The sequence below is a fragment of the Micropterus dolomieu genome, linkage group LG22 (genome assembly GCF_021292245.1).
Source record: "Micropterus dolomieu isolate WLL.071019.BEF.003 ecotype Adirondacks linkage group LG22, ASM2129224v1, whole genome shotgun sequence".
Classification (NCBI taxonomy): domain Eukaryota; kingdom Metazoa; phylum Chordata; class Actinopteri; order Centrarchiformes; family Centrarchidae; genus Micropterus; species Micropterus dolomieu.
This window is the reverse complement of record NC_060171.1, coordinates 30028164-30042451: the sequence shown is the minus strand read 5'-3', so window position 1 is coordinate 30042451 and position 14288 is coordinate 30028164. Positions and strand designations below refer to the sequence as shown.

Below are 14288 nucleotides of genomic sequence, written 5' to 3'. Positions count from 1 at the left end.
TTATTATTACATCTAACATTTAAACATGCAAATTTACTTTCTATCACAGACTGAAGAGGACAAGAAAAATGTTACCAGGCTGCAGGATCTGGTTGACAAGTTGCAGCTCAAGGTGAAGGCCTACAAGAGGCAGGCTGAGGAAGCGGTAAGGACAAAACGTTTACAATGAGGAAATGATTTATATAATAGTAATAGTTAATAATAGTTTCGTGTACAGCAGACCATGAAGGCCTTTTTGACCATTTAAACATTTTCTGCATCTTGTATTCCAGGAGGAGCAGGCAAATGTTCATCTGTCCAAGTGCAGGAAGATCCAGCATGAGCTGGAGGAGGCTGAGGAGCGCGCTGACATTGCAGAGTCCCAGGTCAACAAACTGAGAGCAAAGAGCCGTGACTCTGGAAAGGTAAATATACAGCTGTTTAGTGAATAATAATTAAAACAGCAATCATCATTATTCAATTCATACCTACTGTATCTGTTAGTGTTATTTTCACCGGACACAGCGTTATGTGTAAATACTATAAAATGAACAGATAAAAAGGATTGTCACCTGAAGCTTATTGAAATCAAACTCACATAAATCATTCATCTGTTTTTTACAGGGAAAAGAAGCAGCTGAGTAAAGCACACCGAGTGTTTCCCTGTTGTTTCTCTGTGTTGAATCATATAATATGATATAATTCATTCTGAAACAATAAAAATTTAGCTGTTGTTCTTAGATTGCTGTCTGTGGTACTTTGAGGTCATTGCTGAAAGCTAGCCAATGTGAGATCTGAATCATCTGTAACACTCACATGAAAATCATGTTAACAAACCCCAGTTACAACAGTAACTAAACTTTTTTTACAACTGTTCATTAATGCAGACTGTTTGTTAGTGACAAAGAGGGAGGGGGTGGGGGGTCATGTTAAACATTTTTTAAAGTACTGGGAGGGATGCCCAGCTTCAAATGGTTTTATTTTGTATTTTAAATATTCTTTAAATAGCAGCTGGACGATTCCCTCTATATGACAGAATTCTCATAATAAGGTTCTATAATAATAATAATAATACATTTTATTTATAGGCGCCTTTCTGAATACTCAAGGTCACCTAACAAAACATAATAAAACAGTACAGCAATAATCGATAAAATTAACAACTATAATTACAGTGCATAAAATCACGGTACAACAACAGGAAACAAAGATTGAGAAAGAGTGATCATATGGGATATGCCAGTTTAAAAAGATGTGTTTTCAGGCGGGATTTAAAAATGGAAAGTGAGTCAATGTTGCGGATGTCTGGTGGAAGAGAGTTCCAGAGACGAGGGGCAGAGCGGCTGAAGGCTCTGGACCCCATGGTGGTCCAGAGCCAGCGGGGCAGGGCTAAGGTGTGCGTAGATGTCCATAAGGAATAGACCAACAGGCTAGAAGGGGGGTTGGCTCAACCCTCAACTTTTTCATTATTAGTAAAAAAATTATAGGCTAAGGAAGGTGGCCCACTGGCCCTGAGGTTGGACGGCCCACCGGAATTTGTCCCAGTACTCCAGATGGCCAGACCACTACTGGGAGGTAGGGTTGTAGTCAAGACCGCCCAAACCGAGACCAAATCAAGACCAAGACCAGAGTTTATCGAGACAGAGATAAGACCAAGACATTTAGGGGCTGAGACCAAGTCAAGAACAAGACCAGTTCCTCACATTACATGACACACACTAAAATGTGGAACGAGATCATAGGTACTTCTCAAATTGTTCTGAAAGATCCACATTCTCACCCACACACAAACACTAAGATATAAGATCTTTATTCAACACTCCTTTTCATGCTTACCGTCGCGGGGAGGGGTGACAGTTGTTAACAGGAGCAACACATTTTTAATTAGGGTTATTGGTTGCATTTGAAGCAATAAGTTTTCCATCCAATCAAAGTTAGGATGTTAAAATAAATCAGACAATGCACAAGCAATTTATTGATATTCCACATGTTACGGTCTTGACTGGTCTTATAAAATCCCGAGTCCTCAATATCCGAGACTGAGACAAGACCAAGTACAAATGTGGACAAGTCCAAGAGGAGACCAAGACCATCAAAAAGTCTTCTTAAGACCGGTCTCGAGTACTACAGCACTACCTGGAGGTGATGGTGTGGCCCAAACAGAGGCCTGATCTCAACATTGTCCGGTCTCTCTGGGGTTACATGAAGAGAGGCTGCCGAAATCCACAGAAGGACTGTGGGTAGTTCTCCAAGCTGTAGGCCAACCTACTTGCTGAGTTCCTTCAAAAACTATGTGAAAGGGTTCCCCTTCTGTTCAAACACATTGCATTTGGTAACTGATAAATATATTCTATTAACAGGTCTATTTTTGAAAGCATTCTTATTTCCCAGCAATTTTCTACACCGGCCTAACTTCTTTACAGTACAATATATATATATAAGGTTAATGTCAAACCCTGGATATATTTTTACAGCCAAAATTCAATACACAAAGTAAGACAAATTATTAAGACAACATGTTTTTGTTTGGCTACACTGTAAACAGACACAGGAGGTCTCCTGTTGTATTAGTGAAAAAATATCAATTACATGTCATTCATTTGATCTAGCTCCGACAGACCGCGTATGCACTTTTATTTTTTTGGCAGCAAGGTAACGAAAACAAACATACCCACAACACGGTGCAGAATGAGACAGGTGTGGCAGAAATGAGCAGCAGAGAGTAATGGACTTCACATGACAGTATTCACAACTTTGATGCATTTTTTTGATTCTTTTGATCGGTGGGACCATCCGAGGGGCACATGAATGCACTGTGAGCCGCTGGGTACAATTCGCAATCCTCACTACTAGATGCCACTAAAACTTACACACTGACCCTTTAAGGAGCATTTGCTGTAGTATTTAAACATACTTGCTGTTACCACCAGTAACCATGTGTCGCCAAATCAACAAAATCTTTGTTATAATTTTAATCACACAGACGGGGAAGAAACTGTTGAAGTCAGGGGTGGACTGGGACAAAAAATCGGCCCTGGCATTTTTGGCCCAGTCGGCCCACCAAAATCGGTCGGACATTCTTCACCAATATAGTTTAATTGGCTTAGTATTTGGGAAAAACAATTTATTGACGAAACAGAAGATTTTAAACATTAAACACTTAACTTCCTGCATTCTGGAGGCATACTTGTATCAACAACTGCTACCTTGTTATGCTATTCGTCAAACTGAACCCTATAAATCATTAAACTACATTGTATCATTACTACTGATAATAATTTTATTTCTTTTAAGTGTAATATAGTGCTGTAAGGCTCTCAGGCATTCTGTATTGCTGTCAAATGTTTCTCCTGTTTCTCATTTTATTTCATCCCTGCTGAGTCAACACACATGCAGGCATGACTGAAGTAACATAAAGTATTTAAATGTGCACATTGCACCTTTTGACCTCAATGATAAATTAATTTTAATTCAGTTATAAACCCCTGCACCTTAATGGCTCCTATGTATGCAGCTTTTCTGCTCATGTTCAGAAGTTTCTGCACATTAAAAATCTCTCCCATATATCTGTGTTCTCTGACATTTGCACAATAATAATTTGAGATATAATATTACGAGATCTATTTATTTTAACAAAATCTACCTGCCCCACTGCTGTGCATTACCCTGCGTTATTGCTTTCCTGATATGGTAGTAGGCTGCTACCCCGTTCAGACCGTCTGACAGACACAGAGCCCATTTGGAACTGTACTGGATGAGACGAACTCACTGCTCTTCATCAGAGGTAGAAAACCAAAACTGAAAACACTGATCAGACAGAAATATCACCACACATCCACACAAATGTTCACTTCAGCACATCTGATAAAGTTAAGCTCACAGCCGCTTCTGAGGGAATTAAGCATCCTGGAGCAGAGAGACAGTCGAACAGAGCAAAGTGTCTCTGAGCGAGGGGGGACAGAGACAGCTGAGATTATGCATTAAGTTAAAACCAGTTAAACCCAAACTTACCGTTACTGGTGTGGATGGTACTGGTGTGGATGGTACTGGTGGAACTGCACCCTGCAGGGCAGCCCGCACATCTGCCAAAACCGCCCGTTCAGTTTCTCCTAATTGCAGGGCAGAAATGTTTGTATCCTTTTCACTTTCTTTCACATGCGGATCCCATTGTAGATCCAACGCATTCTCATCTCAGTGTGTCATTACAGACACTTTCAGACAGCCGTACGAAACACCACCGTTTGCTATGTCGCAGCAACACAAACCTATGTGCGCAGCTGTAGGGGTAGCCGGTCAACATGCATAAAGTCAGTGACTTACGTTTAGGCACTAACATTAACATTTGATGATTATGGTAAGGGTCGGGGGCTTCGGGGGGCTGTCAACACCTTTAACACAAATGTAGCGCTAGCTAGCTAGCACTTCCGGTCTGTACGAGACGCCCCAGAGCGTCTCATAGAGATGCACCCGGAGCGTCTCCCACAAAATAAGGAGCCCATTCTCATCTCGGGGCGTCATATACTGACAATTTGAGAAAGAGTGACAAAGCGTAGTTATTTGACGCTAAAGGTACCCTTTGTGTACCTCTGTCTGAAAGCGTCAGTCATGACGCATTGAGATGAGAATGTGTTGGAATAAGCCCCTTTTCCACTGCACGGTACCAGCTCCACTCGCCTCGACTCTGCTCGTCTTTTTTTGGTTTTCCACTGTGGAAAAGTTGTACCTGTACCTGCTTGCTGGTACTTTTTTTTGTATCACCTCCGTCAAGGCTCCAAGCGAGCTGAGGCGATACTAAAATGTGATGTGAAAACACAGCAGACTACTGATTGGTCAGAGAGAATCGTCACTATTCACTGCATCATCATTGCGTGCGCCAGACAGAGGCCAGCAATAGAAACTGAATTTTTACATTTGGCACCCCATAGGGAGTGACTTCCTTTATTTTTTTAAAAATTTCTTAAATTTTTCTTTAAGAAACGTTAGATTTGTAAAAAAAAATTTAAAAAACACACACATACACCTGGCTGCTCTTATGAATATGCTATAAATAAGTTTGGAAAGCCTATACTGTGAAGCATCATCTGGTTTGAGGGGCTGCAGTGTTTTCAGTTTCTGATGAATACTAAAGGTATTGTTCCAGTAAAGCGGATTAATTTATAACATAAGCTAGCTGAAAAGGTTGTCTGTCACTTTTTAGTATGGGGCGGGGCGTTACGTTACTACTACTTTTCTGTGAAAGTAATATAGTAACGCGACGAGTACACATAGTTACTTTTAATACTCAGTAATAAGTAAAGTAATATTACTAAGGAGTAATAAGTAAAAAGTAACTTATTACAATTCCTGAGGAACTTGCCCAACATTTCACTGGCAGGCCCTGGAGATGTCCACTATTGCTGTAGAGTAGTAATGGTAATGTAGTAATCACTGTGTAATTGGCTGCAGCCTTCAGTCTGGTTATTGTTTCTACATTTTCACTCCAGCTGGAGCTTGACTCTGAGGCCTGCAGGAAAGATTGTGGCTGACCCCATGGTTCGAATTACGGGGGGGAATTGGGGGGGGTTTGACCTACCTAATTAAGACTTCGACCCCCACAAAGGAGGCAAAAACAACAGTTCAGGGGGGTCTTTCTTACCTGTAATTGTAAATATTACAATATATTTCCCATACTCATGCCTTAAATTCAAGATTCCTGAAGTATGATTTCTTACACCCTTAAAATGGACCATACCATTTCCTAACTTTGACTTTAGTTGAACGTCTTGTCTGCCCACATCACTCTCAGCAGCAGCTGCTCCCGTCCAGTCCACCACACGCTGGTGGAGACACTGTAAGTTAATGTCAGTAGTTCTAGCTTCTTTAATACACTTAACGTTCCTACCTTCAGAGTTTTGTAATTAGCATTTATTTTACTTTAAATGAGCTATATGTTGTTAGCTAGCTGAGAGCCCACCCTGTCATTTCCACCATATCATTTCATATTTTATGTAATTTTTAGCCAACACTGGTGTATCCGCATGAGCAGTGAAACTGAGGATTAATTGTAGATACACATTTTGACATCAGTAATTAGATTATTATTTCATTTTAAGTAGGCTACTTTGTGGGTCTTTCTACAATCAGCATGATATTTGTTTTCACTCTGGAATTCAAGAGTTTTTCCTGGCTAGGTAACTGTAAAAATCCAGGTGTGTTATTTAAAATGTATTCAGTTTTATTTATATAGCACCAGTTTATTAAAAAAGGCATCTTATTCACCATTCTCTATTTCAGTGCTGTTCATATTATGTTCATACTATGTCATATTATATATACTGTATACCAATATACCTACCTCAGGTCATAAGGTCATAGGTCTTATTTATATTTTCCAGCATCCTTTGCACTATGCTCCATCATACTGTGTACATGTTTACATGTATGTGTACCTGTATATCATATCCACCTTCAACATGTACATAAAGATAATTTTACTGAGAAAGTTTACTCTTGCATCCTTTGCACTCTGATCACTGTACTATTTGTCAATATATCTATATTGTTCATAGTGTGTATATTAGTGTTGTCTATTCTGTAGTTTGTGTCTGATATTTTATTATTATTTTGTTATTGTATTATTGTATAAGTAAGCACATAGTGAGCAGTGTACAATCCTGAGTCAAATTCCTCGTATGTGTACACATACCTGGCAATAAAACTGATTCTGATTCTGATTCTGATCTCATTGCACTTTTTATATGGAGCAGGTCTAGACAGTACCCTGTTTAATATTATTTACAGAAACCCAAAAATTCCCAATTCCCCAACAGTGTATGACAACTGCTTTATGGGACCCAGATTACATTTCATTCACAGTCAACATGAGCAAGAGAAAAGGATGTATTTGCTAAAAAGAAGTTGAACTTTGAAATGATAAGAATTAGGAATTAGATATGATAATGCAGACTGTATTTTATGATAGTGTCTTTGGTTCTGGTTTAACATTGTGTGGGTCTGTTTTGAGCGGTCCTGATGGTCTGCTGTTGTGGGTCTGACCTTCTGGAAGTTTTGCTGGAGAATAGTGACCTCTGACTACAAGTTGTCATGTGGTATGGGACACCCATCAACTGGTGTAATAATTTTGATTTATCATCATTTACATACTGCACACATTAGTTAAATAAGCAACGATATTGTAAGCATTTTAAGATTTTAGTTTACTGAAGCCCGCGCCTGCGCTGTACTGGGTTTTCTTTTGGACCTGGAAAAAAAAAGTTGACCCCCCCGGTTGTCACTGTATAATTCGTACCCTGGCTGACCCCTCCCATCCCAATCACAATTAGTTTCAGACACTCCCCTCTGGCCTGAGGCTGTGGTCCATCAGGACCAAAACCTCTCGCCACAAGAACAGTTTCTTTTCCGATCGCAGTTGGCTTCCTCAACAAGGCCCGGGTCCCTACTGTCAATGACTCTCATGACCCCCTCCCCAAACACAGACACACACACACTCATACACACTCCTGACCCCACACTTTACACCAGTGGTTCCCAACCTTTTTTCCTTGGTGCCCCTTTTATCTAAGAAAAGCTGAGCCCCCCCAACAGCTGACAAAACATGCACACAGAAAAAGATGATGTAATTACTTACTAATAGCAAACAAATGGAGTCAAATGACACCCTGGCTCTGTGTAAATCAATGCCAGCTCTTGGTCGGCCTTGACCAACACTCTCCTGGTGTTTTCTTTCTTGGTATTTTGGTATTTGGTAAGAGGTTTATAATTTGTAATATTTACAAAATATAGGCCAACAGCTTGCACTAACTTAAGTGTTTTCAACATATACTTTACTTGGACAGGTATAGTTGCACCTGCCAAAGTATATTTGGCAACCCACTTTAGCATTTTGCAGAGAAAGGGTGAGGGAGACGTCATCTGGTATTACGTTAACGGACACGTTAACATCCATCTCAGCCAGATAACCGACTCCTTTCACTTCCGCTGTTCACAGACTCTTGTTGTGTGCAGCATAAAGTCCGATCATGACTACAAAGAATTATGAAAAATACCAATAATGCCCGTCAAGACTTTGTTTAGCTGCCCCAGACTTCTGTGCCCTGTGCTATTAAAAGTCATCTTCTACCACCAATGGGCTTAATTACAGGTGTCTCATGCATAATCAAAGTTACATTTACAATTACAGATTTTAACCATCACTCATCAGTGAACTGCCTCCTTGGCCACGTTCTAAGAGCATTTTCTAGTTAAGTAGGCCTATCTAGTAGCCTATGTAGATTCATCATTATGGATTTAGGCCTACCATGTCTTTTAGTAGTCTGTTCCCACTGATATAAGCTAATAAAAATGTTCATTTTAAGAAAGTTAAAAATAGTAATATGGCAATTGAAAGTCCGGCTCCCACAGTGTACAGTGTATAATTTGTGCCTTTGAACAAATGTAGTTGAGTACCTCTGATGTAGAAGTCAGTTAAATAATAGCCTACTTCCATTGGTGGTTAAAAGTAAGTTTTCATGGTTTGGTAAGATGCTTTGCTCCAAATAGCCAAAAAGACATACGTGCATGCATGGTTGCCATTAGCAACTTGCTGGTAACTAGTTATTTATTGTACTAATGCTTATGATATCCCATTAAAATTACAATAATGAAAATATCGATATTATACAGTCCAGTGGGGCCCGCCAGAATCTAATCTGTTCCACCACAGTTTCCTAGTGAAGTGAAGTCCAGTCGCTGGGCCCTAGCCTCCTACGCCGGCCTCCTGCCCGACCTCCGGAGAGGTTGTTGTTTCTCTGTTTCTGAGTTTTGTTTTTTATTCTAAGGTTGGTTTTGTATCTGCATTATAGTCCTGTCATCTTTTCTGTTGAGTTTAGTTCTCTGACTTTATTGTTTGGTCAGTTCAGTATCTGTTATTTAGTCTGTGTTTTGGTTCCATGTCTTTGTTCCTAGTCCTGTGCCTTAGTTCATGTCTTAGTGTTTACTTCTAGTTCCAAGTCTGCCTTATTTTAGTTTAGTCTCCTCTGTAAACTGTAATTTCCTGTGTGTTTCAAATGTTAAACTCAGATAAAACTGAAGTTTTTGTACTGGGGCCCAAACAGCTCCTTGACACATTATCTAAAGATATAGTTACTCTGGATGGCATCGACCTGGCCTCCAGCACCACCATGAGGAACCTCGGACTTATCTTTGATCAGGACATCTACTTTAACTCGCACATTAAACAATCTTAAAGGACCGCCTTTTTTAACTACGTAACATCGCAAAAATCAGGAACATCCAGTCTCAAAATGATGCAGAAAAGCTAGTCCACGCATAAGTCACGCGTTTCTAGATTATAGTGTGTTTTGACTTCCTGGTTGTCTCTTTTTCTCTTGTTAGTTTTGATCTCAGCCGAGAGGTTACCAGCCAACGGAGGAGTTTTTTGCTTCTGCCGCACTGCCAGTGGATCGGCTTTTTTCCACCCGGAACACTCACTGCTGCTGCCTGCCTCACCCTTGCTCGTACCCACTCCCAAGTAATACTTTTTCTGTTGTTCAAATAAAACTTGTGAACTTACCGCTGCCTCTGGCCGTGTTTGTATCCACACTTGGGTTAAGCCATAAACAGGACATAACTCTCTCATCCCATCTGTATGCAATGCCATCCCATCTCCTCCTCCTACTCGAACTGTTACTCTTCCTTCACCTCTTACTCCTCTCCATACTGCTCTTCCTCCTCTTCCGCCTCCTCCTCTTCCTCTCTAGTGTCATCTACCTCTTCCTTCAGATTTCTCTGGATCAATGCAGCTAAACATATAGTATGTTATGGCCGCAGACAGACGGATGCAGTGGATAAATAGACTTACCTACTTAATTTCTGTTTACATTTTACATGACTTTTATACATTTAGCTGACGCTTTTTATCCAAAGCGACTTAAAATTGCTATATATGTCAGGGGTTGCACGCCTCTGTTTAATTAACTACACAGTTAAATATGTGGTTTTAATAAGAATGTGGGGTCCTGGTGGGGAGCGACATTTCGTCAGAAGACCTCTTCAGTTCGCAAATGATGAGCGCAGCTCTTACTGGGTGAGACAGAGCTACAATATGATTACAAAAAACAAAACTGCTCAGCTGTCGTGCCCACAGTGCGGCTCCTGCTTCACAGAGGACAAATTAACTTGGCTCAGACATTGTTTGATTCTGTGTGTTACTGTTTGAATCGGGTTTATTTTAATACTGTATCATTACATATGAAATTGTTTTATTACAGCTTGGTGCAAAAAGCCAGTTCTTACGGCAGTACTGGCATATCTCTCAGAGAGATCAAGGAGGCACATGTTCAGGGACTGACTGGCAGTCTGCCATGTAACTTGTGCTGCTTTGCTGAGGAGCAGTCCCTGCAGGATCCACTGCAGGAAGTGTAGGAGTCATGGCTTAAATTTTATAGCTATGGAATCTCACTTAATCCAGCCATATTAGCACATAATTGTGTCTATGATCTGATTTCGAGCAGTCTGAGATTCTGAGAGGAGAAGACCAGTTATAACTAGGATCTATTCATTTGCCATGATCCAGACAATGAACTGGTGCCTGTGGTATGTATAGTCAATATCAAGTATTTTAATTTATGTTGAGTGAGAAACATACTCTTGTTGTGGTGCACAATAAAAATGGATCACCACAACTGATGTCAAATACTAAAAGATGATTATTGCACCCAGGAGACCAAACAAACAAGACGCCAAATCTGTCTGCTCATTCCCTCTCTACCCTCAGTGAGCGGCAGTCTCTTTTATCGTGTTTTTTTAAAAGGCACAAATAGATTATACCATTTGTGGTCAAAACGTCTCGACATCTCAACAAATCAGCTGGGAGCTGACTGGCTTTTTACAAAAGCACTACACCACCCGATCTCTGACCTGCAGCCCGTCTCAGTACTCTTAGACCTATCTCATTACATTGAGCTGGTATAATTAGATAGGTGCAGCACACATATGTTACAAGCACCTTCAAGAAAACATGTAATGAAAATAAGTCAACACATGTTTATTACAATGTTGATTGATTCATGGGTTTGCACTCAACGCAGACAGACCGCTGTACAAAATGAGTAGATAATGCCCATCTCTTTCCTCCGAGTGGGGAACCACTGGGGAAGAAAATGTATGTATTCAAGTGCGCATTCCAGTGTCTGTCTGCAGCTGTAGTGATCGCTCACAACATGAATTTACATTCACACATTGAGTAAAATATTATCAATATATGTTTTTCAAAGATAACATATAACAGTATAAAAAATAACAGTAAAATGTTATTCATAAAGCACCAATTCATTACAAAGGTATATCATTGCAGTCTAAACTGTGCTCTTTGTAACATTATTAATTCCAGAAAACACAATTAGATTATGTGTTCATTTTCTCAATTTCTCAGACAAAACATTTAGGGGACATCCTATCCAATGAGATTCTCTTCAAACATATTTTCCATCAAATCTTTATAACAACAGATCAATACACCAAAAGAATCCATGCGAGTAAAATAAGCATCATGTCAACATTTTGCTGTTAACACTTACAGGATGTCTCCTAATGTTTCAAGCAGTATTCAATTTTAGTAAAAAACACTCTTTCGTTTAATCAATATACAGTCAACCATTCCAGGGCGAGCTTTGCATCCTCCCACTCTTTAATAGCCTACTTTCACCTCCATACAGCAAACGATCAGGTTACATGATAGAGTATGTGAGAGGCCCTGAAAAAATGCGCCTCACTGGGACATACTGTAACATATGTTCCTCATTGCTGACAACTGGCACATGCTGACCACTAAATTAAACTCACTCTTTACTGTATGCTGAATCTTTAAGAAGGCATCACAGAGCTTGGAGCAAGTTAAATTTACAGGAGACAGTGACGTTCCTGTGAAATCATGTTCTGTTAGTTTAGAAGACATTAATATTTTAATTATTAATTCATTAATTACAATTAATTAATGTGTAATAAATAAATAAAAATACAGTTACATTTTTGATTTCTTGATGTTTAAAAAGATTATATAGTAAGTCATATCTGGTTAGATTTAAATGTGCGCAATAAAGGTATAAAACTTAATCTCAAAAGAAAGACGATTCTGTGCAGCCATTTCAAAGCTTAAAATGTTTAGAAGAAGTTTTATTACAGTAACAAATAACGCAAAACAAATACCAAAGTTTTCTTCTAGCACTCTTTTGATGTTGAGAATTTCATTGACTTTCAACGCAGTGAACTAGGAGGATGTGAACAGGCACATGAATCTTAAAGGTGTTAATACCTTAGAATGTGAAGTGATAATATCATCTTTAATCACATTTTTCAAAATTTAAACCATTATTTCATCTACCGCTTATATGTATATATTAACAGAACAAATTAAAAAAAATAATTAAAAAGCTACTTCATGTAAGGATTATCCCACATTTTGTGCTGGCAAAATATTTCAAATTCATCAAGACTCAACTGTCACTCGAACCATATTTGGCATGTTAGTCTGCTTTAAGATTTGCTTTGCAAGCAAGCCAGATTGAATATAAGGAGTCCCAGAAGAGCTTCAGAGTGTGTGGTAGAGGACCAGTGACGTTTCTTCTTGTGGTGAGGTTATCTGCTATAATGCATTGTACCATCTCAATGTATTCCTCATTTTAGAAATGTTTTTAGAAATTATTCATTACACTCTGTGGCATGTATTTATATATATTTATATATATATTTATATATATATATATATTTATATTTATATATATATATATATATATTTTCCTTGCAACAATATGCTCAGACATTTTTACAATCAGTTGTGTTGTTTTCTCCACTGACTAAAGCATGTTTTCAACAGGATTGTGAAATATAAGATTCTTTTCACAAAAGGAAAGGGTAAGGTATGTGCAACTTTTACCACTGATTATTTTATTTACATATGTAGATGCATTTAGTATGTTTAATCAGTGGTTGGCCTTACAGTAAGAAGGTTTTGGCTTCGAACATGAATCATTTAACATGCATGTAAAAGCAGGATTTTACTGCTGTAGTTGTTGAGGTGGAGCTCATTTACAAATATTCTGTATTGGACTGCAACGAATTATTATTTTTGTTATGAAATAATCTGTTGACTATTTTATTGATTGTTTGGTTTTAAAAATTCAGAGACCCCAAAGTGACACAAGGTTTGTTTTGTCCAAACCCTAGTCCAAACCTCAACATAATTAAAAATTAATTTAAATTATTAATATCATTAAAAGAAAAAGCAACAACACTTCACATGTATGAAGCTGGAACTGTGAAATGTTTTTACATGAAAACTTTCTATTTTAACAATCAAAATAGTTGCCAATTAATTTTCAGTAAACCGACTAATTGATTAATTGACTTAATTGTTTCAGGTGTACTTGTAGTTTAACAAGTGCAATATTCCCTCTGAGATGTAGTGGAGTAGAAGTACAAAACAAAATACTCAAGTAAAGTACAAGTACCTCAAAAGTGTACTTAACTGCAGTACTTGAGTAAATGTCCTTTAGTTACATTCCACCACTGAGGATGGCTAGGGGTGTGGAGTTTGCATGTCCTCCCTGTGCTTGCATGGGTTTTATCTCAGAGCTCCGGTTTCCTCCCACAGCAGGACGAGGGAGGTCAATTAACAGCTCTAAATTGGCCGTAGGTGTGAATGTGACCGTGACTGGTTGTCTGTTTCTATGTGATTGCAACCCTCTAAAGGATATGTGGGTGTAGTTACTGGATGGATGTTTAATCAGTGAGCTCCACCAAATAACGGCTAGTGTATATTAGTCTGGAAGGCTGACAGCAGGCTCTTTAGGCACTGTTCAATCAGATGAACAGACAAGACAAATATCTGAGATTACTGTTGTCTGACTTTTTGACGTTTTGTTTTTGATACAGACATAAGCTGCCATCATGAGTACAGACGCGGAGATGGCCGTTTATGGCAAAGCTGCCATTTACCTCCGTAAGCCAGAGAAGGAGAGAATCGAGGCTCAGAGCAAACCTTTTGATGCCAAGTCTGCCTGCTACGTGTCTGATGTCAAGGAGCTGTACTTGAAGGGAACAATCATCAAGAAAGATGGTGGCAAAGTCACCGTCAAACTCCTGGAAGGAGATGAGGTTGGTATCATCATCATCATCATCATCATATAGTCAGAGTCAACTGGTAATTAAGTATGATCAGTTCTGATTGTGACAAATGTCCTGTTCCAGGAGAGGACAGTTAAAGAAGATGAAGTCTTCCCAATGAACCCTCCCAAGTTTGACAAAATTGAGGACATGGTCATGATGACCCATCT

At 39.0% G+C, this 14288-nt stretch overlaps 1 protein-coding gene across 1 annotated transcript; it reads left to right on the top strand.

The window, feature by feature from the left end:
- The first annotated feature begins 25 nt into the window (after nucleotides 1-25).
- Nucleotides 26-713, top strand: LOC123962238 (myosin-7-like). The gene is made up of 3 exons (XM_046038268.1): nucleotides 26-145; nucleotides 273-404; nucleotides 604-713. Exons 1-3 carry the CDS (start codon nucleotides 26-28, stop codon nucleotides 622-624), a joined length of 273 nt encoding a protein of 90 aa, XP_045894224.1. The 3' UTR covers nucleotides 625-713.
- Nucleotides 714-14288: the final 13575 nt, after the last annotated feature.